This window comes from Symphalangus syndactylus, chromosome 5, assembly GCF_028878055.3.
Source record: "Symphalangus syndactylus isolate Jambi chromosome 5, NHGRI_mSymSyn1-v2.1_pri, whole genome shotgun sequence".
Classification (NCBI taxonomy): Eukaryota; Metazoa; Chordata; class Mammalia; order Primates; family Hylobatidae; genus Symphalangus; species Symphalangus syndactylus.
The window spans coordinates 104,197,614-104,222,238 of NC_072427.2; the positions used below are offsets into that span (position 1 = coordinate 104,197,614).

At 39.5% G+C, this 24,625-nt stretch overlaps 1 protein-coding gene across 7 annotated transcripts in view; it reads left to right on the top strand.

The window, feature by feature from the left end:
- Positions 1-24,625, top strand: part of APP (amyloid beta precursor protein) — a 286,082-nt gene that overhangs the window by 179,771 nt on the left and 81,686 nt on the right. For all 7 annotated transcript variants that reach the window (XM_055279350.2, XM_055279351.2, XM_055279348.2 and 4 more), the window contains 3 exons: positions 10,440-10,573; positions 17,187-17,261; positions 17,993-18,151. In XM_055279350.2, the coding sequence (XP_055135325.1) occupies positions 10,440-10,573; positions 17,187-17,261; positions 17,993-18,151 (368 nt within the window). The remainder of the gene's footprint in view (positions 1-10,439; positions 10,574-17,186; positions 17,262-17,992; positions 18,152-24,625) is intronic.

Below are 24,625 nucleotides of genomic sequence, written 5' to 3' on the forward strand. Positions count from 1 at the left end.
TCTTCGGCCAAATTTGAACTATTGTTCTTAATCACACTGTTGTTGTTCTTTTCACTGTGCAGTAGCAAATATGAGTTCCCATTAGCACATTCTGCAATACCATTGGAACTAAAACTGCCAAATTAGATTGGGCAACCTGGGCTTACACTTTGCTCCCCAACCAACCTAGGGAGGGAGAACAATTAAAGCATTAAAAGATGTGATGGTGAATTAAACTACATGTCACATCAGTGCCAGTAAATTCTATCAGATTAACAAGTTTTCATGAAAAGCTAAATCTTTGGTATCCGGAAATGCTTAGATAAGAAGAATGGCTTTTTCCTCAAAGCCATAATAATGAGAGATGACCCTAAAATTGAAAGGAACTGGAGTGCTTAGCACCTCAGCGCTTTTTAAAAAGAAGGGCCATTTACTTTGAATACAGGTTAAACATCTCTTCTCTAAAATGGGACCAGAAGTGCTTCAAATTTTGGATTTCGGAATATTGATGTATTCATGATGAGATAACATGAAATTCATTTATGTTTCATGTACACCTTATACAAAAGTCTGAAGATAATTTTATACAATTTTTCTTTTTTTTTTTTTTTTTGAGGTGGAGTCTCATTCTGTTGCCCAGCCTGGAGTGCAGTGGCGTGATCTGGGCTCACTGCAACTTCTGCCTCCTGGGTTCAAGAGATCTGCCTGCTTCAGCCTCCCAAGTAGCTGGAATCACAGGCGCCCGCCACCACACACAGCTAATTTTTGTGTTTTTTAGTGGAGATAGGGTTTCACCATGTTGGCCAGGCTGGTCTTGAACTCCTGACCTGAAGTGATCCACCAGCCTCGGCCTCCCAAAGTACTTCGATTACAGGTGTGAGCCACCACGATTGGCCTTATACAGTATTTTTGATAATTTTGTTAATGAAACAAAGTTTGTGTACATTGCACTGTGAGAGAACAAAGGTGTTGCTATCCCAGCCACCGTGGCATCATGTCAGTGCTCAAAAATTACCAGATTTTGGAACATTTCAGATTTTCAGATTAGGGATGTTCCACCTGTGATAAGAGAATGCTCATTATGTATGTGCTCTGTTGTTTAGCTATTTGCCAAAAGAGGGTAAGTAGATAGTTTAATAAAGCAGTTGGCAAATATTTTTCATACAAGGCCAGATTATAGATATTTTAGGCTTTGTAGGTCATGCAGTTCGTTGTAACTACTTAACTCTGCAGTGGTCGCATGAAAGCAGCAATAGACAATAAGTAAACAAATAGACAAGGCTGTGTTCCAATAATACTACTTTTATAAAGGTAGCCAGCAGCCGGGTGTGGTGGGTCACACCTGTAATCCTAGCACTTTGGGAGGCCAAGGCAGGCAGATCACCTGAGGTCAGGAGTTCGAGACCAGCCTGGCCAACATGGTGAAATCCCATCTCTACTAAAAATATAAAAATTAGCTGGGCGTGGTGGTGCACGCCTGTAATCCCAGCTACTTGGGAGGCTGAGGCAGGAGAATCGCTTGAACCTGGGAGGTGAAGGTTTCCGTGAGCTGAGATCACACCATCGCACTCCAGCCTGGGGGGACAAGAGCGAGACTTCGTCTCAAGGGGGGGAAAAAAGGTAGCCAGCAAGCTGATCCTTGGTTTAATACAGCAGGTTTTTTAAATTTCTATTTTTATTTTTTTTCCAATAGCTTTGGGGATACAAGTGGTTTTTGGTTATGTGGATGAAGTGTATAGTGGTGACGTCTGAGAGTTTAGTGTCCCCATTAACTGAGTAGTGTACATTTTACCGAATATGTAGCTTTTTATCCCTCACCTCCTTCCCACTATTCCTCATTCTGAGTCTCCAATGTCCATTATGCTACTCTGTATGCCTTTGCATAATCATAGCTTAGCTCCCAATTCATAAGTGAGTACATATTGTATTTCCATTCCTGATTACTTCACTTAGAATAATGGCCTCCAGCTCCATCCAAGTTGCTGCAAAAGACTTTTATTTTGTGATTTTTGTGGCCTACTAGTATTCCGTGGTATATATACACCACATTTTCTTTATCCCTCATTGGTTGATGGGCACTTAGGTTGGTTCCGTATCTTTGCAATAGTGAACTGTGCAGCAGTTATTTTTGAGCCCAGGCTGTGCTAGGCCAGGTATTTTGAGGGACACCAGCAAAGGAATCTGAGTACTGGCTTTCAATAACTTGATAATTTTATTAATGAGATGAGACCCAGATATGTCATAGAGTTAAATAACAATATAAAGTAAAATATACAAGTGTAGTAGAAGATTGCTCTGGAAGGCTGGGGTAAAATGAAATCAGGTTTATCCTTAAGACTTCCATAGAAGTTAACAGTTCCATCTCCTTTTACTGCTACAGTTTATATGAAAGTGGACAATATTGAAGATTGTGACTTTTTGAACTCATCTGTTGAGTGTTGAGCAGCTATGACAGGTTATTTCTCTATGTGCCTCCATTAATGAAGTCAAGAATAGCTTCTGACAAATTGACAACAATAACCTAAGGTTAACCCATTCTGAACGCCAGTTATTATTGCTATTGCTTCACATATATTTTTTAGATTCAGACTTGAGGTTGCTTTTAAGTTTTAGTGTGTTGTGCTGAATAGAGGGTAGATGTTAATAAAAAATAATGCCAGCATTCATTCTTTCACATTCAGTTCATATATTTGAAAAAATTCCCATGTCAGTATGTGTCCGTGGACATAAAAAAGAAATGTAGCTTGACTAAACACATCATAGATTATATTTTTATTACCTTATGTCTGTGCGACACATTGATACTGTTCTCCACCAACTATGATTGCACTGACTGTAAAATTGTAATACAAGGGCATATTAGGGGGAGAATGCCTTTGTTTTTTCTTCTTGTTGTTGTTGTTTTGTTTTTTTAAGAGAGTCTGGTATTACACCGGAGGATCACAAACTGTATTTTCTTGTTGTAAATGGCTTCTCTATCTTGGACTTAATGGGTAGGATAAATATTTGAATTTAGAATGCGTTAGGAGTTTTAGCTATTTTGAAATTAGGAAAATGGAGAGACACTTTTTTTTTTTTAAGTTGGGGTGGCACTCGGAAAGCTCTGCCATGTTTCAAGATTAAATTTTCACCTGAACGCTAACAGGTTTATATTTCACCCATATATAAATGATCCTCCTTGTCTCCTCTCCTAAGTTATAGCCATCTCAAATGACAACATTGCTAGGTCTGTATCAAATAGCATTTTCAATGATAAGGCAGTGATTTATATAGGTCTTAATTTGTTTTAATCTTCCGTTATCAAGGCTGTAGAGATAAATTGCTTTTCTGCTGATGAAAGGAGACTAACCCAATTTTCTTGTTAGAATCTAATATTAATATATCGACTGAATGCCATTCATAAGCCTTTGTTTAGGGAAACATTCAGCCTTCTGGCCTGTTGGAGATGGCCACGGTCATTGCTGTTTGAAGGTGGGTTATTTCTTCTTTTGTGTCCTGAGTCCATTGTGACTGTAAAATTATGTGTCACCCCAGAGCCTGAGGAAACAAATGAATATCAAAATGATAGGGCCAGTCTTTCACAGTGTCTTTAATTTTGACCCCACATTCTTATATGAATGTGAAGTACCACGTTAGTATGAATATGAAATGGAGTACTCTGCAATGATTACAAAATCAGAACTAAAATGAGGGAAATCGGGGCATGTACAGTTCAACTTAATGGATTATCCTCTAAGGAGTCTTCAGACAGGCTAGGAGAGTGATTTCTGCCTCATCCTGAAGATGTTAGCAGGTTTCACCCTGTTTTGAAGTAACTTCCCTTCAAATGATAACAATTTTCTCAGAGGAAACACAGGTATGGAAAATGTTTCATTGGTGTCTTGGCCCCAATGATGGAGGAGCATTTTTTGTGACAGGAACGTTGGGTGCAGCATCAGCATTCATGAATAAACTGAAAGCTAACCTGCCATTTTACTTCACCCCAGAAAACAGAGCTCTGGCAGGTATTGAGAATAGATTACAATGTGAAGTGGCAGTATTGTGACAAGCATGCGTTATCAGTATTAAAATTGAAATGAGCCCTCACGCACATGTGAAAGCAGTTTCTCCCATTTTCATATTCAGTTCCCTGAGGTAATAGCATTTTGGTGTGAGAGAAAGAAGGGAATCTGACCTTTCTCATGTGGGAAGGGGGCTGAGGGCAACAACCTCCTATGACAGCCACCCTGGTCCAAGCCACCTTCATCTTTGTCTTCTCCTTTTTTTTTTTTTGAGACAGAGTTTCGCTGTTATCACCCAGGCGGAGTGCAATGGCACAATCTTGGCTCAACACAACCTCCGCCTCCCGAGTTCAAGCAATTCTCCTTCCTCAGCCTCCCGAGTAGCTGGGATTACAGGCGCCCACCACCACGCCCAGCTAATTTTAGTATTTTTAGTAGAGACAGAGTTTCTCCGTGTTGGTCAGGCTGGTCTCAAACTCCCGACCTCAGGTGATCCACCTGCTTCAGCCTCCCAAAGTGCTGGGATTACAGGTGTGAGCCACTGCTCCCAGCCTGTCTTCTCCTCTTAAAAGATCTTCCTTCTACTCTTGTCCCATAGCAGCCAGAGTGATCCTTCAACAAAATGCCCCATCACATATACTCCCCCTCGAACAGCCCACGCGGGTCCCTCACAATGCTTACTGTGGCTTCAAGGCTGTACATGATGTCCCCCATTTCTTCCCTGCCTCTCCCACTACTTCGTCTCTTGCTTCTTCAGCTCTGGCCATGCAGGTCTCGTGGAATTTGCCAGCCAGCCTCAACTCTTAGGGCTTCCATGCTAGTTTTGTCATCTGCCTGCCATGTTCTTCCAGCAGCCAGCTGGGAAGATCTGAATGTCACCTCCTCACTTAAGACTGCCTGGTCGCTTACCTACTGCAGTCTACCTTTCCCCTCTCCCCTCAGCTCTGCCGATCCTTCTGAACTCTGCTCTATTTTTCTTTTTCCTCTTTTTCTCCATAATACAAATAACGTATTAACAATATGACTTACTGGCTTTTAAAAAAATTCTTATGGTAATTGTTTCTTTCCCTAGAATATAATTCCACCAGGACCAGGACCTTCATGTTTTTCTCATTGGTTTCTCCCATGTGCCTCACATATATGTTGGGCTGGAGGAATAAAAGAATGAACAGGCGCACTAAAGGCAGGATAGTTTGTCCATGTCAGAGCTGCTGTCTCAGCTACTTTGATACCTCTGGCTTCTCAGGGTGGCAAAGAATAAGGATGTGGCTTATGTAGAAGGTGTTAGTCATCCAAAATGCCACTGTATATTTGGAAGCAAATATTCACCTTGAAGCAGTGATGTACTAGGAATTAGAACTGCTTTTCTGTTATATTTTTTCATTTGTTATGAGTGTTTAGATACAAAATATCACTATTAAAAGGAAGGGAGGTAATAGCCTGTATATCCTACCATGCCGCGCAAGGCTCTGTTAGGAGACTAAAATAAAATAAATACGAAGGTCATTTAAAAAGTTAAAAGATTGTGCATGTGATGTTGGTATTGCTGCTAATGACTAGGCATCTAGAGGTCAAAACCTAGAGCTAAGGATATTGAACCCTGAGTTTTGTCTCGTTTTAAGTCTAGTTTTCTGTGGAAGGGGAACATACCTAGCCAGCTTGCTTGCAGAAGGCATGAGTGAGCAGACTGGAGGAGGGCCCTGAGGCCAGAACGTCCTCCATATTCCAGCTCCGTGGGCTCTTTCACTTGATCCCTGCGTTATGACCCAACTTCTGTTGAAGGTCATTGGCCAGATAGTGTTCGGGGCAGGAACAGCTGTTTCATTGAAAACAAGCCAACGGACATCATAACAAAGCATATGTTGTTCTGCCAAGTTGTGCTGCTCATTAACAAAACAACAACAACCCTTTCCAGTGCCCCAGCATGTGGATGGATTAGCCCTTTACTACTCTAAAAATTAGCTTTACAGCCTTTTTATGGCTTACCCAATCTTAAGAGACTTTATTTGTGTGTGTTCAGGGATGCGAATGAGTATGTTAAATGATGGTGTTTTGCCTCTACGCGGTAAAATAGGGTAATTTTTTCTTCCCATGTATTAAAGGAGAACACATAGAACATGCCTAGCATGGTGGGCTCTGATGAAAAGAGGCTGTTATCATTTGGCCAACATGGAAATCCTAGCCTTTATTTATTTATTTGTTTGTTTGAGACGGAGTTTCGCTCTTGTAGCCCAGGCTGGAGTGCATTGGCGTGATCTCGGCTCACCGCAACCTCCGCCTCCCAGGTTCAAGCGATTCTCCTGCCTCAGCCTCCCGAGTAACTGGGATTACAGGCATGGGCCACCACACCCAGCTAATTTTTTTATTTTATTTTATTTTATTTTATTTTATTTTATTTTATTTTATTTTATTTTATTTTAGTAGAGACGGGGTTTCTCCATGTTAATCAGGCTGGTCTCAAACTTCCAACCTCAGGTGATCGCCCACCTTGGCCTCCCAAAGTGCTGGGATTACATGCATGAGCTGCCGCACCCGGCCAAAATCCTAGCCTTTATCAGAGGTTCCGTGGAATCTCAGAGGTCTGTGAGCAGGATAAACTGCTTTATGGTAGTTTAAAATGCAAAGCAGAAATAAACCCTCCTAAAGCCAGTTTGTTTCCACTTTCTAAGTGGTTACAGTGACCTGTGTTTTAAGTACCTTAAAAATATCAGTGACCTGCTGATATACAGCTTCCTGTTCCCTCTGTGTCCTGTGACATATCCTGACATTCCTGGAGCCCCACTCCCTTCCCAAAAGGAAGTACCTTGATGGGTGAGGACATAGGGCACACGTGTCTCTGGCCTTCTGTGGACGTAATCACAAAATGGTAGTCAGTCCTATGAATTTAATCTCTTTAGGGTATAAGGATATTCACGAAATAGAAGTTGAGCTCTCTGGACATACTCCACTTTAAAATTGCTCTCTCCTTCCGGGATCCTCACCAGCTGCAGAGCAGTAGTAATAAACTATTAAATTCATTTCACAATATCAGCATATGCTATCCTTCTCTGCTTGACTAGAGAGTAATCTGGCTTGCTGGTTGGTATGAATATAGGATAATTTCACTCACACTAATTGAGATGGGGGGTTTGTATGAATGGCTGAAAAATTTGAGTTAAAGATTAAAAGAGACACAGCTTCCTCAACTATGGGAAGTAACTGGGACCGTTAACAAAGATTTACTTGAAGAGAAATTGTATTGCTCAGGGTTCTCCAGAGAAACAGGACCAATAGGATATATATGTATAGGAAGAGATTGATTATGCAGAATTGAGTCACACAACAGTTATGGAGGCTAAGTCCCACAATCTGTTGTCTGCAAGTTGGAGACCCAGGAGAGCTGGTGGTATGATTTAGTCCAAATCGAAAGGCCTGAGAACCAGGGAAGACAATGGTGTAAATTTCAGTCCAGGGACAAGAGAAGACCAACATCCCGGCTCAGGCAGCCAGGAAATAAAAAGGGTGAACTGCTCCATCCTCTGCCGTTTTGTTTTCAGACCCTCAGCAGATTGGGTGATGCCTGCCCATGTTGGGGAGGGTGATTTACTTTACTGAGTGCATCAATTCCGATGCCAATCTCATCCAGAAGCACCCTCACAAAGACACTCAGAAACACTGTTTAATCTGGGCACCTTGTGGCCCAATCAAGTTGGCACAGAAAATTAATTACCACAGAAATATTTCCGGATTCAGTGGATTAAATTGGTAATATAGTATTCATATTCATTTCCACATGCCTAAAAAGGTTTTTATCCTTTTTAATATCCTCAGTCCTATTAAACATACCTCACATTCATGTTCCATGGTTATTCTCTTATTATATTGCTAAGTGCTACTTAGGCTAATGTGATTATAGTGATTCAGATTATAGTGTTTATCTTCTTTATACAGTAGACAGTGTTTGCAAAGGTTATAGGAGCTGAAAAATCTTCCTTCTTATATAGTAAGTTTTATGATTCTAGTTTTCCAAAGGGGTGCTTATGTTATGGTTATAACAGTTGCAGCCAATATATGGCTGTATATATATATGTATGTATATATGGCAAATATAACCCCAGATATTTACACATTTTCATTTGTTTCAAACATAAAATATGGTTTGCCTAAGCATGTTATTCTGCCAGATTGGACTATGCAAAAGAGTGTTATTGTTTTATTTTCTCCTTTTACTTTAACTTGTTCTCATTTGAGCTCTACCAGTTACGATGAGAAGATGACTAAAGCCGGGGAAGCACATTTTAAATGCTAAATACCATGTTCATTACAAGTTGGGAATCATTAACTTTACGTTAAAAATACTTGCATATTGGTTTGCTTGAAGCTATGGAGAAAAACATTTACCTTTTTTTTGAAAAGGACTTAATATTCAAAATTATTGTTTCAATCTTACAAATTAACAATTTACTTATTTTTGATACTTTCGGCCTTTTTTATGTGGGCTACACCTAACATTTTTTGAAAAATACGTATTGCTTTTCCTGTAGGTTGCACTTTGTGATCCTGTGTGTAATTCATTTTCAGTGGTTCTATTTTATTTATTTTTTGTTAATAAATGTTTGTATTTTGTTTCTTTTTCTCAATTTTTAAAATTTTAAAATTTGTCCTTTTCTTGTTTTTCTTTATTATTGTGCTCTTCTACCAAAACATTTTCAGTGGCTTTGAATAAAAGTAGCAGAACTTTCCCATGGTTAGCATTAGCTCTGAGATTTGAACAGGATGTATTAAGCCGAGGAGGAGGGAAGGCCGCTAACTTGTATGAGCTGCGCCGTGTGTCACCCTCTCTGCTGGATGACTTACATGTGGTGTGGTATCTCATTTTCCCAGCTCTCCTCTCATGTCCTGCGGCATGTTATCACCACTTGATAAAGAAATTGGAACACGGAGTACTTAAGTTTCCTGCCCCAGGTCACAGCTGATCTGAAAAAGAAATGGGATTCAAATCCAAATGTGCTTAATTGCAAATCCCCACATGGCTCTTTCCTTCCTTCCTTCCCCGTGTTGCTGCCAATGTAAGAAGCAACACCACTCCCTCATTTGCTGCAGAGAAGTTAGGGGCAGCTGTGTAAAGGCACCAGGAATATGCCCTGCCTCCTTCCTTCCACTTGAAAGCAACATCTGGGTAGACACTCAACTGCTTTTATTTTTTGAAAAATGATTATTAATCAGGATTGAAGTGAAGGGAAAAAATCAAAAAGAATGATTCTCTTTAAAATGAAAGATACTGTTTAATTATTTAACAGCCTTCCGGTTTTAGTTAATATCTTTGAAGACTTTGGATTAAGATTCCAGACATTTTCTTGAAGGATGTAGAAAACGTATTTAACTTCAAGTTTAGTTTCAAAATGACTTAGCTATCAATTCTTCTCATTGAAGTCCTCTTTGAGATATTATATCCCAAATGTAATATACAAGTATTAATAATTCTATAGGAATACTTGGAACATTGGTGATATTTGAATAACCTTTTGAATGAAACAACTGATTTGACCTAAAAAGATAGTGAAAACATCTCATTTTGTTTTTTATGTTAAATATGCTTTTTTTTTTTTTTTTTTGCTTTTAAGCTCATAAATACTCTGAATTCTCACTAATCTTTTGGAAAATTGCTCATATAGGTATTATAATTCACTTGGCTCATGAGTTAAGACATTTCTGTTTTATAGTGTACTCTTGAATTTTATGGGTATTTATGTTTTCACATAATATAGCAGTATATGTTGCAATTCAAATATTGCTTAGCAGTATTAGCTGAATTCAAAATAGAAATCACTTTCTTTTTGACAACTAGCATAATGAATTCATTGACTATTGTCAACTTTGTGAAGGCAGAAAGGTCCTTTTGTGATTCAAAAGTGTGTTTATTGATGTTTATATATATTTTTGTAGCGTTTCCCATACTGTCCCATGAAGGTTGTCTTTGTAATTCAGTTATCTAAAATACATCATACAGTTTACCTTTTCTCTGGGTTGGCGTTATTCTACAACAGGCTAATTACAGATATCTTTGGTTTCTGCAGGAGTATTAGTGTATGATACTGATGATATCATCATTTACTTTCAAAATTGCAAAATATTAATTTAGGAAAGCATGGGGATTTGGAAAAACATGTCTATTCAGCACCAACTGTTTTTGCTCTTTGCACGGTTGTTTTATAAAGAACTCTAATGCTATAATTGCAAAATGGACCATTTTAAAGATTTTTCCTTCATTCTGTACTTGGGAGTGATGAAACACATCCTTACTGTGCTGCACAGTGTCTCATGGTGTTCTCTTAAACAGCATTAACATCTTGTATGCGCTGCTTTACTAAATTCCCTGTTCTGAGAAATAACTGAAAATATGGCTTTCTATTAAACGAGTGGATATTCTGTTGTCGTTGGTTTTTTTTTTCTCAAACCGCCTTCTCCTCTACTTTATAGTTCCTACAACAGCAGCCAGTACCCCTGATGCCGTTGACAAGTATCTCGAGACACCTGGGGATGAGAATGAACACGCCCATTTCCAGAAAGCCAAAGAGAGGCTTGAGGCCAAGCACCGAGAGAGAATGTCCCAGGTAGGTCTGGCTCTTCCATCATTCAGCCCTACGATATCAGGAAACCTGAGCTTGCCTCTGCCTCAATCTCCCCACAGGCCTGCTGGCTTTATCAAGATCTTTAAAGATGCAAAGTTCTAATTTTAAATGTTTACTGTGTGGGCACAGTTTGTGGGTTTTTTGCATCCTCCGTGAACATGCTGCCTAGGAAGGATCCAGGTATAGTTGGATTTTGTAAGCACAAATTAAATGATGTCTGTAACATTCTCTCTGGTGAAGAAAGGTACTTGGCATTATTATTCTGTGTATATGTAGTACCTGTAATCAACATGTTGTAAATTAAAATCCATCAAAATGCTCTTTAGTAAAGATGAGGTTTTGTATTAAATCCCAGACTAATTGTGAACCTGCCATTGTTTACAGTCTGTAAAATCATAGAGACTTAAAACTGAGCTGAACCATAGTGATTATTTCATCTAGTCTCCTAAGTGATACATAATCGAATAGAGGTTCGAGAGAGTGGCTTCCCATTTTAGCACAAAGCAAAATCAGTGCGCTAGAGACAACATTTAGAATCCAGGCCTTTCTTGCTCCTAGTACAGTACTCCTTTCACTATACTTTGCTGAAAAAAAAAAAAAAAAACCAACAAAACCCTGGTTTGGTTTTGTTTTTTTTTTAAGCAGATCCTTAATTAAGCAAATTGAAAAATAACTTGTGTCTAAAACATGGCTAATCCATATATACTATAAACTACAATTTAAGCTATGTCTACTACCAGGCACTAGATGTTGTATTGGAGTTTGATAATATGGAGAATTTTAACCCTTGCTCAGATTCCTCATTCATTCATTCATTCATTCAATCAACAAATATGGACATATTATTTTCCAGTCACTTTTCTGATTTGTAGTCTACAAACCTAGGAGTGAATGTGGGAAAAAAACGAGTAGGACATATAAGTGAATGAATAAAGATCTCAGGTTAAAGTAAGCCATTCATTTTTAGTGTTAATATTCTGTGGCAAATACCAGAAGATAGGAGAAATTTTTGTCATACTTAACACAGATACTTAATCTCTTGAGAGACATTAAATGCAATTTATGAATTAGACTGCTGCATATTTTCTAAGATCATAGTCAGTCTTTAGTAGACAATCTTTACTGTAATTTCTGATCTGAGTCCCTGCTGACCCCAGGAGGGCCAAATGAATGGCCTCTGAGCATGTCTTTCACATGCAAACCAATCACTCAAAAGCTCCTAACTCCCGACCACCTCCTTATACTCTGGGCCACTATTCACCTGCTCTAATCACCCCAGGGCCAGGTACCAGACCACTAGGGACAACCTCATGCCCCGTCACCATTATTTGAACTAATCAGTCCTAACCCTGCCTACCCTGCTTCGCTCATTCTTTCCACGAAAACCACAATAAAAGGCTCTTGCTCATGTTTTCCCCTCCTAACCAACCCTGGTACTTCCCATATGACCCTGCATGTAGTGGCAGGTACCGGCTTCTTGGGAGCTGTGAGTAACAAACTGTCTTTTCCATGATAATCCTCTCCTGACCTCTTGGCCTCACCTGAATAATAAGAAAATCTACCCTTGAAAACATAAAACTAATAATGTATCTAGAAATACACAACACAGGTACTGTTTTTTGTTTGTTTGTTTGTTTTGTTTTTTTGTTTGTTTTGCCTTAAGATGAATAACAATACTTGGATCTACTTTGGTATAATAACATAAAGAGGAAAAAAGCCTTATAATCACAATACTTTTGGCTCTGAAATATAATGTGCAGTTCTGGTGGTTGCCCGTGATGAAAACCTAACAGTGAGTTGAACTAGAAAGCTAGCCACAGGGAATTAGTAAGTTTTCACCTGATGCCAAAAAAATCTGATTTTTCATTAGGAAAGACACAGGCACTGTTCCGAAAGCATTGGAAGACTGTGAATCATACTTATTGCCACTGAAACGTCCTCCTTTGAATTTACATCCTATCTCCCTTCTTTATGAAGCTTTCAGAGGCTTCTTGTGCCCTCACAAATCCACGTCTGGGCACATGAAGTCATAAAAAAAGAACAATGACAAAAATAAACACCGAATGCTCAGCCTGTCATTTTCAGCGCCTACCACTGTACCCTGACTCTGGTCTTCCTACCACCTCCTCCTTCTCAACTGCTACCCTTGCCTTCTGTACAGCGTTAAACAGCTGTTCTGATCAGGCTACTCTGCTCATCATCTGCTCATCTCATCTTGGGCTTCCCTTTGCCCTTGGCATTGACTTCTTCTGGAAATGCCCGCCCACTCTTCTTCACGCTGACACATCTCACCCATTCCTTACACCCTACTTCATACTCAGAATGAGACAGGCAGTCATTGCTCTTACCTTTCATTTAATTCTAAATATTTGCTCCCCGGCTTTATTAGCGATCTCTGGACACACCTGCGTTATCTTTCCAGCTGGATAGTAAAATCCTTGTAGTACCTCTAAGTTCATGTAAGTCTTGCTAGCCTTGCATTTCATTCTTGGACCCACTTAGTCATTATTTTTTTTAAATTTTGTGTTTTTATAATCCTGGATTTTTTTCTCCTAGTATATCATGTTCATTTTTGATCTTATTAAGAAAACTTATTTCAAATTCTCTGTTAGTTTTAGATGTGACAGGTCTTCATTAAAATAATACTTCAACTTTTAGCACATCTGTTTAACTTGTGACTTAGTTCATGAGTTTTGGTAGATTTTGTTCATCTTTTAGTCATCAGATATATCTGATATAACCTAAGAGATGTTATCCCAGAGCATAGAGTGTTGTCTACTAGATTCCAGTGGTCATAGGAATGTGAGACACCTGAAATCAATATGTATCTTCATAATCTGTGGTGCTGAAATCTAGGGACTTTTCAACTTTAAACTTGTCTGCCTCTTAAATCTCTACTTAGTAGTAGTCATTTTCTCTGCATGAAACAGCCAAGTCTTTGAAGATTCGTAAATTCAAATGAAATTGATACCTTTGTGCCTGCAGTGGAAAATTGCTTTATAAGAATCTGTAGAGCCACTGCAAGGGCCAGGTCCTGAGAATTTTAAATTTTAAAAATTGTGCAGTTTTATTTTTATTTTTATTGTAGTTTTTGTTATATGTTTTCTTACGGAGTCTCGCTCTGTCGCCCAGGCTGGAGTGCAGTGGCGCGATCTCGGCTCACTGCAAGCTCCACCTCCTGGGTTCACGCCATTCTCCTGCCTCAGCCTCTCCGAGTAGCTGGGACTACAAGCGCCCGCCACCACGTCCGGCTAATTTTTTTGTATTTTTAGTAGAGACGGGGTTTCACCATGGTCTCGATCTCCTGACCTCGTGATCCGCCCGCCTCGGCCTCCCAAAGTGCTGGGATTACAAGCGTGAGCCACCGCGCCCGGCCTGTTATATGTTTTCTTATAAATACAGAGGATTTTGGAATTTTTCATATTTTGGTTTGTTGTTGCCATTGTGGAGCATAACTCTAAACCTGTAGATTTTTGTTGCTATATGTCGTGACTAGCATCTAGTCAATGGAAATCAACAGCTGAACCATGTGTGAGCACTTTTATTACTTATAAACTTACTGCTTTTAGTATATGCTTAAAATGAAGTCCTTCAAATTGAAAGCTGACCCAAATCATAGGTTTTTATTTCTTTTCCTTTTATTTTGAGATGGAGTCTTGCTCTATCGCCCAGGCTGGAGTGCAGTGGCACAGTCTGGACTTACTGCAACCTGCGACTCCCTGGTTCAAGCGATTCTCCTGCCTCAGCCTCTCCAGTAACTGGGATTACAGGCACGTGCCACCACGTTCAGCTAATTTTTGTATTTTTAGTAGAGACAGGGTTTCACCATGTTGGCCAGGATGGTCTCGATCTCCTGACCTTGTGATCCGCCCGCCTCAGCCTCCCAAAGTGCTGGGATTATAGGCATGAGCCACTGTGCCCGGCCTAGGTTTTTATTTTTAAGATAAGCAGCAACATTTTAAGAGCGCCCCTTTCTCCTGTCACTAAATATAAATAAATTTAGCTCGCCTAATGAATTTTTTATTTTATAATGAAAAACTGGGTACCATAGGGTACAAAAACATGATCTTTAGAGCCACAGAGATCTTGGCTTATATTCTTCCCTCTCCCTTTTTCACCTGCATAGCCTTGGGCTGGTACCTTAACCTGGTTCATAAAATGGGATGGCCCTGGCTAATATCACAAGCTGTTGTGAGGAATCAATTAGATAGATTTTGTAAAGCACTTAATACAGGGTCAGCAGTAATGCTACTTGTTATCAGTCCCACAGTGAAATTCACTGTTCATAGGGAGATGGTCAGTCTACATATAGTGTGTATTCATTTGCAGTAGAGTCTTAGTGGGATGGTGCAGGTGATTTATTTATTTGTGGGGGGTATAGGATATTGTTAAATTGTTCTAAAAATCAAAATTTGAGTTAATTTCTATAGTAATGCTTATTTGCAACTCATTAGCTAAATAAATCTCTTTAATTATTTCATGGATTCCCCCAGCTTAAAGCTTAAAATCCAGTTTCTGAGTGTACGAGGTAAAATGGAAAAAATGTAAATGTAATATGGGAAATCAGTTTTCACATTGCAGTAGAACATTGAACGCCTATCTCAAACTAATTTCGAGATTCCTTCCTTGAAGAATTGTTGGTAGAGTACCACCACTGTGAACATTCCCAAAGCAGGAAATTGAAATATTTATATTGCAAGGCTTACCTCATCTATGAAGCAAAGATGGTCTTCCATATCCCCCTTGCCCACAGGTTCCCTTTATTATTGTACATTAACTTGGTGGAATCACCAAAGCAGATGGGACAATATGTTTCTTTTCTTCCATGTTCTATTCTTGTTCATTGCAGCAGGGCATTTGTCCCAATTTTGCTGTGAACCTTCAGATTATTTTTGATATGCTTTTCAAGTGTAATGGAATATTTATTCCATCTTGTTTTCTCCATAGTTTTACAAAAACAACAAGAAGAAGCTAATTGCCTATCATATACAAAGAATGAATGCCAGTGGACAATAAAATCTGTAATTAGGAACCCACATGGTGATTTGATGTGGTATTGTCTCATAGAAGTCTTCTATCTATAGTTATTTATTCCAAGCCTCTTTTTCTTTCCCATCTTGAAGTATGTTAGAAAAGTCTATGCTAAGTCTATTAAGACTAAATACCTACAAATAACAGGCTCTTATAATACAGTAGTCAAGTTTTCTCATGCTTTGGGAGTACACAGAGTATGCAAGTACACATCTGGCACCAAGCCAATATTTTGTTTCCTTGATCTATCTTTCTTTATTTTACCTAGTTCAGTTATGAGTTGCACTTCAAACAAATTCTACTTGTCATACACTTGAAAAGGCAGCTGTAGGTGGTAGGAAGTTAATGTTTTCTTTGAACAACATACAGAGGTGCAGACTTTTACTTTTTGTATCAGGTTAATGAGTGAACTTCTCTCAGGGAAATCCAGGTGAACATCAAAGTTGAGAGCAGGAAGCATTGATTTCCTACAAAAACATTCACCTGATATCTTAGTCAGTTTGTGTTGCTATAATAGAATACCCCAGCCTGGATAATCTGTAAAGAAAAAGAAGTTTAAAATTCGGCTCTCAGTTCTGCAGGTGGGGAAGTCCAAGAGCATGGTGCTGGCATCTGTTGAGGACTTTCATGCTGTATCATATATGGTGGAAGGAAGAAGGGCAAGAGGAGGGCAAAACTCAGTTTTATAACAACCCACTTCTCACAATAACAAACCCACTACCCTCATAGCGATACTAATTTACTAATGAGGACAGAGACTGAATCACCTCTTACAAGACTTAACCCCTCAACATTGTTGCATTGGGGATTAAGTTTCCAACACATGCTTTTTAGGGGATACATTCAAACCATAGCAGTTGGTTAGTAAATTAGTGCTACTTGTAAAAAAATACATTTTTGCTGCATTCAGAATATTACATGTTTTCTTGGAGTTTTTGGAAGGACTTAGAGTAATCCTTGCTGTTCATGACTTAGGTCGGCAAGCTCAAAGGGCCTAAATTCCCCATCAGTTCTTTAAAGGGGCATAGGTCTTAATATATTACACAACAGAAGTCTTCTTTTTCTTCCCCCATTATGTACTGCTTTTTGGCATTGTATTCATGAGACACACACACACACACACACCCACAAAATGTCCTATTTTCTTTAAAGTCAAAATATACAGTTTAAAATGGTTTCAATTGCTTTCATAAGAGAGTAAAACTTACGTGTTCAGTTTAATATTGGAAGACCTTGTTCAGTTAGTGTATGCCTTCTATGAATAGTTGGTATTTGTTCACATCAAATAAAATGACTGTCACTCAGTTCTCAGGGGGGAAAAAAAGACCAACCTTGACTCAAAAGGCTATATTCCTGCAATAAATGTGAACATATACTGCTGTGATTAATTATTTGTATCCTAGTGGGAGGTCAAATATTATTCAGATAGGAATGGGTATGTAATACATTTTTTAAATATCTAAAATGGCAAAAATAGAAGAAAAACATAATCATCCATCCTATTAAGTCTATATTCAAAGGATGAACTGATGATTTTAAATTCAAATGTTTTCTTAATTTATAGGTCATGAGAGAATGGGAAGAGGCAGAACGTCAAGCAAAGAACTTGCCTAAAGCTGATAAGAAGGCAGTTATCCAGGTAAACCCTGAACCCATCTCCTACCAAACATCACATGCCAGCAGTCTGTTTAATGAGTGTCTACAGGTTTACCTGCATCTGCCAGCACCTCAGGTGTGACTGTTCATAGTCCCGTGAACTTCAACTGTTCTTAATCATTGTCTAGTAATTGAGTTGTTTAAGTCCTGCCTTATATTTGCTCCCAATTATTTGAAGTTATAATTCATTGCCATAAAACTCACATTGTAACTTGCAATCTACTTTTTATTAATAATACATCTTTTCAGTCACTACAATCTTCTGCTGCTTCTCCCTCCGGCAAAAATTATGAGAATTTGAATTTTTGACGGAAACCAGTCTCAAAATTACCTTAAGTAAACCGAGAGTTTATTATGGTCAATTACTTGAAGTACTTTTAGTAAGAGAGGGATTCTTTTTAATATGTAATATAAGAGTTTCAAGAGTGCATATATTTATCCAACGTTATTATTAGTCAAATCAGTCTTCAGAGAGCCTATGAAATACTGATTTTCAAGGAGAAAGTAGGTTTGAAGAGGGTTGGAGAGTCCAAGAAAGTAAAGTAACCTATAAAACATGCAGAATTAGTCAAAATGTTGGAATGACTATGCAGTCTTTAGGATACTTTTTAGCACTAGAAGAAAATGGAATAGGATGTCTTTTTTAGAAGACTTGAAATTGCTGCTTCATCCTACTTGTTCAGTCCCCATGGACATATGTGTTTATGATGGCAGCATTTCCAGGAGAAAGTGGAATCTTTGGAACAGGAAGCAGCCAACGAGAGACAGCAGCTGGTGGAGACACACATGGCCAGGGTGGAAGCCATGCTCAATGACCGCCGCCGCCTGGCCCTGGAGAACTACATCACCGCTCTGCAGGCTGTTCCTCCTCGGGTAGGTTTCACTGCAGCTGAGTTCGCACTTCAGGTCACAGTACAGACAGTAATGGTGGAGCACTGAGACCTGGAAGCCATACAAAAAGAATGAGGAGAAATGCCTTGAGCACTGTTATTCAGAGGTTCAACCCCTGTCTATTCCATCTTGAAGGTCAAAGGGTCACAGGGCAGCTACCTCCACAAGGTCATCTCTGCACAGCAGGCACTCACACTTCTCCACAGCACAGCCAGACAGGACTCCAGGGACTCACATTGCAAGCCCTGACTTGATTTAATATTCCTGAGGTGGTGACAACTGATGGCATAGTTCAAGTTCGAACACAAAAGCTGGAAGGATGTCTTCCAGTCCCTTCAGGATACTATAACAGAATACCATAGACTGGGTACCTTATCAGCAACAGAAGTTTATTTTTCATAGTTGCAGAGGCTGAGAAGTCCAAGATCAAGACATAAGCAGATTTGGTTGTCTGGTGAAAGCTCGCTTCCTGGTTCATAGAACTTAAATTTTTTTTTTATCTTTTATTTATTTTATTTTTGTTTTTGTTTGTATTTTGCTGTATCCTCATATGGTGGAATGGGCAAGAGAGCTCTCTGGGGCCTCTTTTATAAGGGTACTAATGTCAATCTTGAAGGCTCTGCCCTCATGCCTAATTGCCTCCCAAAGCTTTCACCCTCAGATAGCATCACATTGTGGCTTAGGTTTCAACATATGAATTGGGGGTGGGAGAGACACAAACATTCAGACCATAGCAAAGGATTTTAGAAGTAACCTTGCCCAGCCCCCTCATCATGTAAGACTAAGGTCAAGGAAAGTTGAGATTTGGTTGAGTTGTAAGAATTTTTAGTGGACCGGAAGGAATTAGAACTCAAATTTCCATCTCAGAGCAGTGGCCATATTCTCCATGGGGAAGCATTTGTCAGTCATGACATTAGCAATGATGAGGCATATTCATGGTTTTCAGTGATCATTGCCCCAAAAAGGCTTGTTGAGTGCTACAGACATAGATGTCTTCACCGGCATTCTGTGGGAGAGCTTACTTGGAACGGAAGGAACATTCTGGGCATAAGTGTGTAATTTATGTCCACTTGTTCTTTTTTTTTTTTTTTTAATGAGATGGAGTCTCGCCCTGTCGCCCAGGCTGGAGTGCACTGGTGAAGTCTCAGTTCACTGCAACTTCTGTCTCCTGGGTTCAAGCAATTCTCCTGCCTCAGCCTCCCAAGTACCTAGGATTACAGGTGTGCCACCACTCCCGGCTAATTTTTGTATTTTTAGTAGAGATAGGGTTTCACCATGTTGGCCCAGCTGGTCTCAAGCTCCTGACCTCAGGTGATCCACCCGCCTCGGCCTCCCAAAGTGCTGGGATTACAGGCGTGAACCACCATGCTCAGCCACTTGTTCTTTCTGTTTGTCATTGAGCGAGGGATATTGAAAGCTCTGCCTGTGATTGTGGACCAGGCCATTTTTCTAAACAGTGCTATCCGTTTTTATTTTGTATAGTTTGAGGCTGTGTTTTTAGGTGTATAAACGTTCCAGGCTGTTTGGCCCTCTTTGAGCCTCTTCTTATGAAATGATCTTTTTATCCTTTGTAATGTTTTGCTCTGAAATCTACTTTAATATTAATAAAGCTATTCCAGCTTTCTTTTGATTAATATTAATGTGGTGCATTTTTCCATCCTTTTATTGAACTTATTTGTCTTTATATTTGAAGTGTATTTTTTGTAGGCAGCGTATAATTGGGTCTTGCGTTTTCCTTTGGATTGGGAAGACCATGTGCACTGAATGAGGTTATGGATATGGTTGTGACTGAATCTGTCATCTTGATATTTGTTTGCTATTTGTCCAGTCTGTTCTTTGTTCTTCTTTTTTCCTCTTTTTTTTGGATTACTTAGAAATTTTTTATGATTCTGTTTTATCTCTTTTGTTGGTTTGTAAGTTACAACTAGTTTGTTATTTTATGGTTTATCTCCTTTGTTGGTTTGTAAGTTATAACTAGTTTGTTATTTTACTGGTTGCTTTAGGCTTATAGAAAACATTCTAAACTTGCCACGACGATATTATGTCAGTTCAAGTGATATTATACCACTTCACAGATAGTATAAGAACCTTACAAAAAGTACTTCCATTTTTCCTCTCTCTCTAAGCGGTTGTTGTCATACTTTTTCCTTACTACATTGTTGATGTTTTTCTTTAAACAGTTATTTTTTAATGAGTTGTAAATTAGGAAAAAAAAAAAAAAAAAACATGTTTACCTATGAAGTCTCCATTTTGGGTGCTGTAATTCTTTGTGCAGGTCCAGCTGGTATCATTTTCCTTCTGCCTGAAAGATTTCCTTTAAAATGTCTTAGAGACTGGGCTTGTGCCTGCAATCCCAGCAACTCAGGAGGTTGAGATAGAAAGATCACTTGAACCCAGGGGTTTGAGACCGCAGTGAGCTATGATTGCATGACTGCACTCCAATCTGGGTGACAAAGGCATCCCTGTCTCTTTAAAAAAAAAAAAAAAGTTTGAGTGTATATAAGTTGGTGATGAAATCTTTTGCTTGGCTTTGACTGAAAATGTCTTTTTTATACCTTTGGTTTTGAAAAATACTTTTGCTGGGTATAAAATACTGGATTGAGGTTTTTCTTTCACTGCTTGAAAGATGATACTCTGCTGTCTTATTTGTGTTGATATCTTTATTTCTCTATAAATAACGTGTCTTTTTTTTTCTCTGTTTTTACAGTTTTCTCTATATCACTGGTTTTTAACAATTTAATTTTGATATGCCATGGTATGGTTCAATCTGCCCTTAATTCCATCTGGCCATTTTTCATCTTATCACCTCACATTACTGTAGTTGTCATATATAGAAATTTAACCTGGGCTCCCCCCAACACCCATAATATCGTCTGTATCTTTACTTAACTTTTGAACCTATGGAATACAGTTATTATATGAAAACTGTTTAAATATCCATGTTTGCTAATTCTAACATCTCTGTCAACTTTGAATCAATTTTGATTGCTTATTATTACATGTGACATTTCCCTGTATCATTTTATGCCTCATAATGTTTTATTAAATGTCAGACGCTGAATTTAAACTTGTTGAATGCTAGGTGCTTTTGTAATATTCTTGAGCTTTTTTCTGTCACGTAGTTCAGTTACTTGGAAACAGTTTGATCCTTTTGAGCTTTGCATTTTTAGATTTGTTAGGTGGGATAGGAGCAGTTACCAGCCTGGGACTAGTTATTCCTTACTAGTGAGGCAAGACCCTTCTCAGTCATCTACCATGAATGTTAAGTTTTCTCACCTGACTCGTGGGAAGAGGCATTATTCCTGTCCCTGTGTGAACACCAAGCACTGTTAATGCTAATTCTTTTTGGTGATTTTCCCCCAGCCTCAGTTTCTTTCACATGCATATACCCATCATTACTCAGCTGTATTCTCAAGGATCACTCTGCACATCTCTGGATTCTCTTTTGGAGCAGCTCTCTCCTCACCAATACCCTGTCTTGTGAATTCCGACTACCTTGGTCTCTCCACACACTTCATGTCCTCCACTCCGCCAGTCCTCTAGGCTCTGTGTGGGTTTCCCCATCTGAAGCCATGACCTGGAAATTCAGGGTCATGAGTTTGGCAGCTGTAAGTCCTCATTTGTTTCCCCTTTTCAGGAATCAGTGTCCTTCCCCTGATGTCTAATATCTTGCAGAAACGTTGTTTATGCCGGGTGCGGTGGCTCACGCCTGTAATCCCAAGCACTTTGGGAGGCCGAGGCAGGTGGATCACGAGGTCAAGAGATCAAGACCATCCTGGCCAACATGGTGAAACCCCGTCTCTACCAAAAATACAAAAAATTAGCCGAGTGTGGTGGTGCACGCCTGTAATCCCAGCTACTCAGGAGGCTGAGGCAGGAGAATCGCTTGAACCCGGGAGGCAGAGAGGTTGCAGTGAGCCGAGATTGTGCCACTGCACTCCAGCCTGGTGACAGAGCAAGACTCCATCTCAAAAAAAAAAAGAAAAAGAAACGCTGTTTATATATGAATATATTGGCCAGTTATTGGTGGTTCAGGCAGGAGGGTAAATCCAGTTCTTCTCACTCAATCTTGGCTGGAATTGTTTGTGCATTTTATGCAACTTAACCAGAAAGTCACCCATTTGCACCGATTTTCCTCACCATTTTGATTTTTCTTTCTGTGGATAAAGTTACAGTGCACAGAAAGCCATGAGGAGCCATTAAAGAGCTCGTGGCATTGTTCCAAGAAGTAAGATACTATTGACCCTGTTCTACCAATGATATCACTGCAACCTCGGGAGATGGAGTGGCTGGTTCAGGGTGACACTGCTGGGAAGGGACAGGGTAGAGCCACGAGTCACTGCAGTGCCTTCTCACTAGAACAAGCTTCCTCTCTGAACAAAGAGCTTTTGAAAAAGAATATTCATATTAGCGTTTTCATTTTCTATTTGCCAAAATTCTCTATCTTAGCAAGGCACTTCTCAGAAAATTTTTTTTTATATCTCTGCAGAACAAAAGTTCCTTGGTTCCTCTCTTTTTTGGAGAACACGCTTTCAGGAGAGGAGCTGTGTGATCATTTGCCAGAGCAGGATAGGGTGGTGGGTGCTGAGACACTTGGGAAACGTCCATAGCAGACACTTGTGAAGCATTCCAGCTGAAAGTACAATCTCTGAAGTAAGATCTTTGCTAAATGGACCTTGATGGAACTAAAAATAAGATGAGGACTGAATGGAGGCTTTCACAAATGTACATTTAAACCCTCAGTTTAGTCTCATCAGCCATCACAGGAAAGGCAGTGGCAAGAATGTTTGCCAAAATGTCATCTTTTATCAAAGGGGATAATTTTAGAGTGGTTGTAATTGTGCTTGTTGTGGGCCTCTGCATCGCTTCATATGGAATTAGACAACATGTTCATTTGAAAAAAAAATTAAAAACTGGATTAGAAAGAAATATTTTACTGTCAAAAATCAGATCACTGTTGTTGATTGATCTAAGGATTCCTGTTAAATTCTTACCTCCGATTGATCTATCTTTCTTTCTCTCCTTTCCCTTCCCTTCCCTCCCCTCCCCTCCGCTCCCTTTCTTTCCCTTCCCTTCCCTTCCCTTCCCTTCCCTTCCCTTCCCTTCCCTTCCCTTCCCTTCCCTTCCCTTCCCTTCCCTTTCCTTCCTTCCTTCCTTCCTTCCTTCCTTTCTTTCTTTTCTTTTCTTTTTCTCTCTCTCTTTCTCTCTCCTTCCTTCCTTCCTTCCCTCCCTCCCTCCCCCGTCCCGTCCCGTCCTTTTCTTTTCTTTTCTTTTTTCCTTCTTTTCTTTTTTTGGTCTTGCTCTTTCACCCAAGCTGGCATGCAGTGGCCCAGTCATAGCTCATGCAGCTCCAAACTCCTGGGCTGAAGCAATCCTTTTGCCTCAGCCTCATGAGAGTTGGGTCTATAGACACTCCACCATGTGTGGCTAATTTTAAAAAATTTTTTGTAAAGACAGGGTCTCCCTGTGTTACCCAGGCTAGTCTTGAACTCCTGGCCTCAAGCGATCCTTTTACCTTGGCTTTTTAAAGTGCTGATATTACAGGCATAAGCCACCATGACTCACCTTTAAATCTTTCCTTTGTAATAAAATATGGCTGGGTGGTCACAGGCCTGGAGTCTAGGAGGCATTACTTGCCATTTTTGTTTAAGTTACCATCTTTAGGTGTTCATTTAAGTTTTAATGTTGTATGGCTTGACCTGGCACTTAGGTCTGCACTTTGGCAGGTACAAGAAAATTGTAAATCCCTTCTTTTTTTTTTTTTTTTGAGACAGAGTCTTGCTCTGTCACCCAGGCTGGAGTGCAGTGGCACGATCTTGGCTCACTGCAAGCTCCGCCTCCTGGGTTCACACCATTCTCCAGCCTCAAGTAGCTGGGACTACAGGTGTCCATCACCACGCCCGGCTTTTTTTTTTTTTTTTTTTTTGTATTTTCAGTAGAGACGGGGTTTCACCGTGTTAGCCAGGTTGGTCTCGATCTCCTGACCTCTTGATCCGCCCGCCTCGGCCTCCCAAAGTGCTGAGATTACAGGCATAATTAAATCCCTTCTTGAGGACTTTTATACCTTCCTCTTGAAGACATAAATCCAGAGCTTGCTGGTGGTTGTCTGAAAAAGGTCACATCTTGTAATAGGAGTCATACATAAATATTTCTGAGATCTCCCTCATACTTAACCTCCGTGCTTGGGAAATGCAGACAACTGTATTCAGTAAATGTTATTTGAATATAAGTAAATAAAAAATGTTGTTTCTATAGATTCTGTAGATGTTACCACTTAGAATAATTATCTCTCTAACCCTTACCAAATTCTACCGTATATTCTCAGACTTTGCAAACATGGGATTCCAAAACAATGTGGATTGTTTTCGGTCTCTTTGAAGCTCAGATTTAAATCATACTTCTACTCAGTTTCTAAATCTAAACGTGGAAGTGTTATGAGATGTTTTTGTGCAGCTA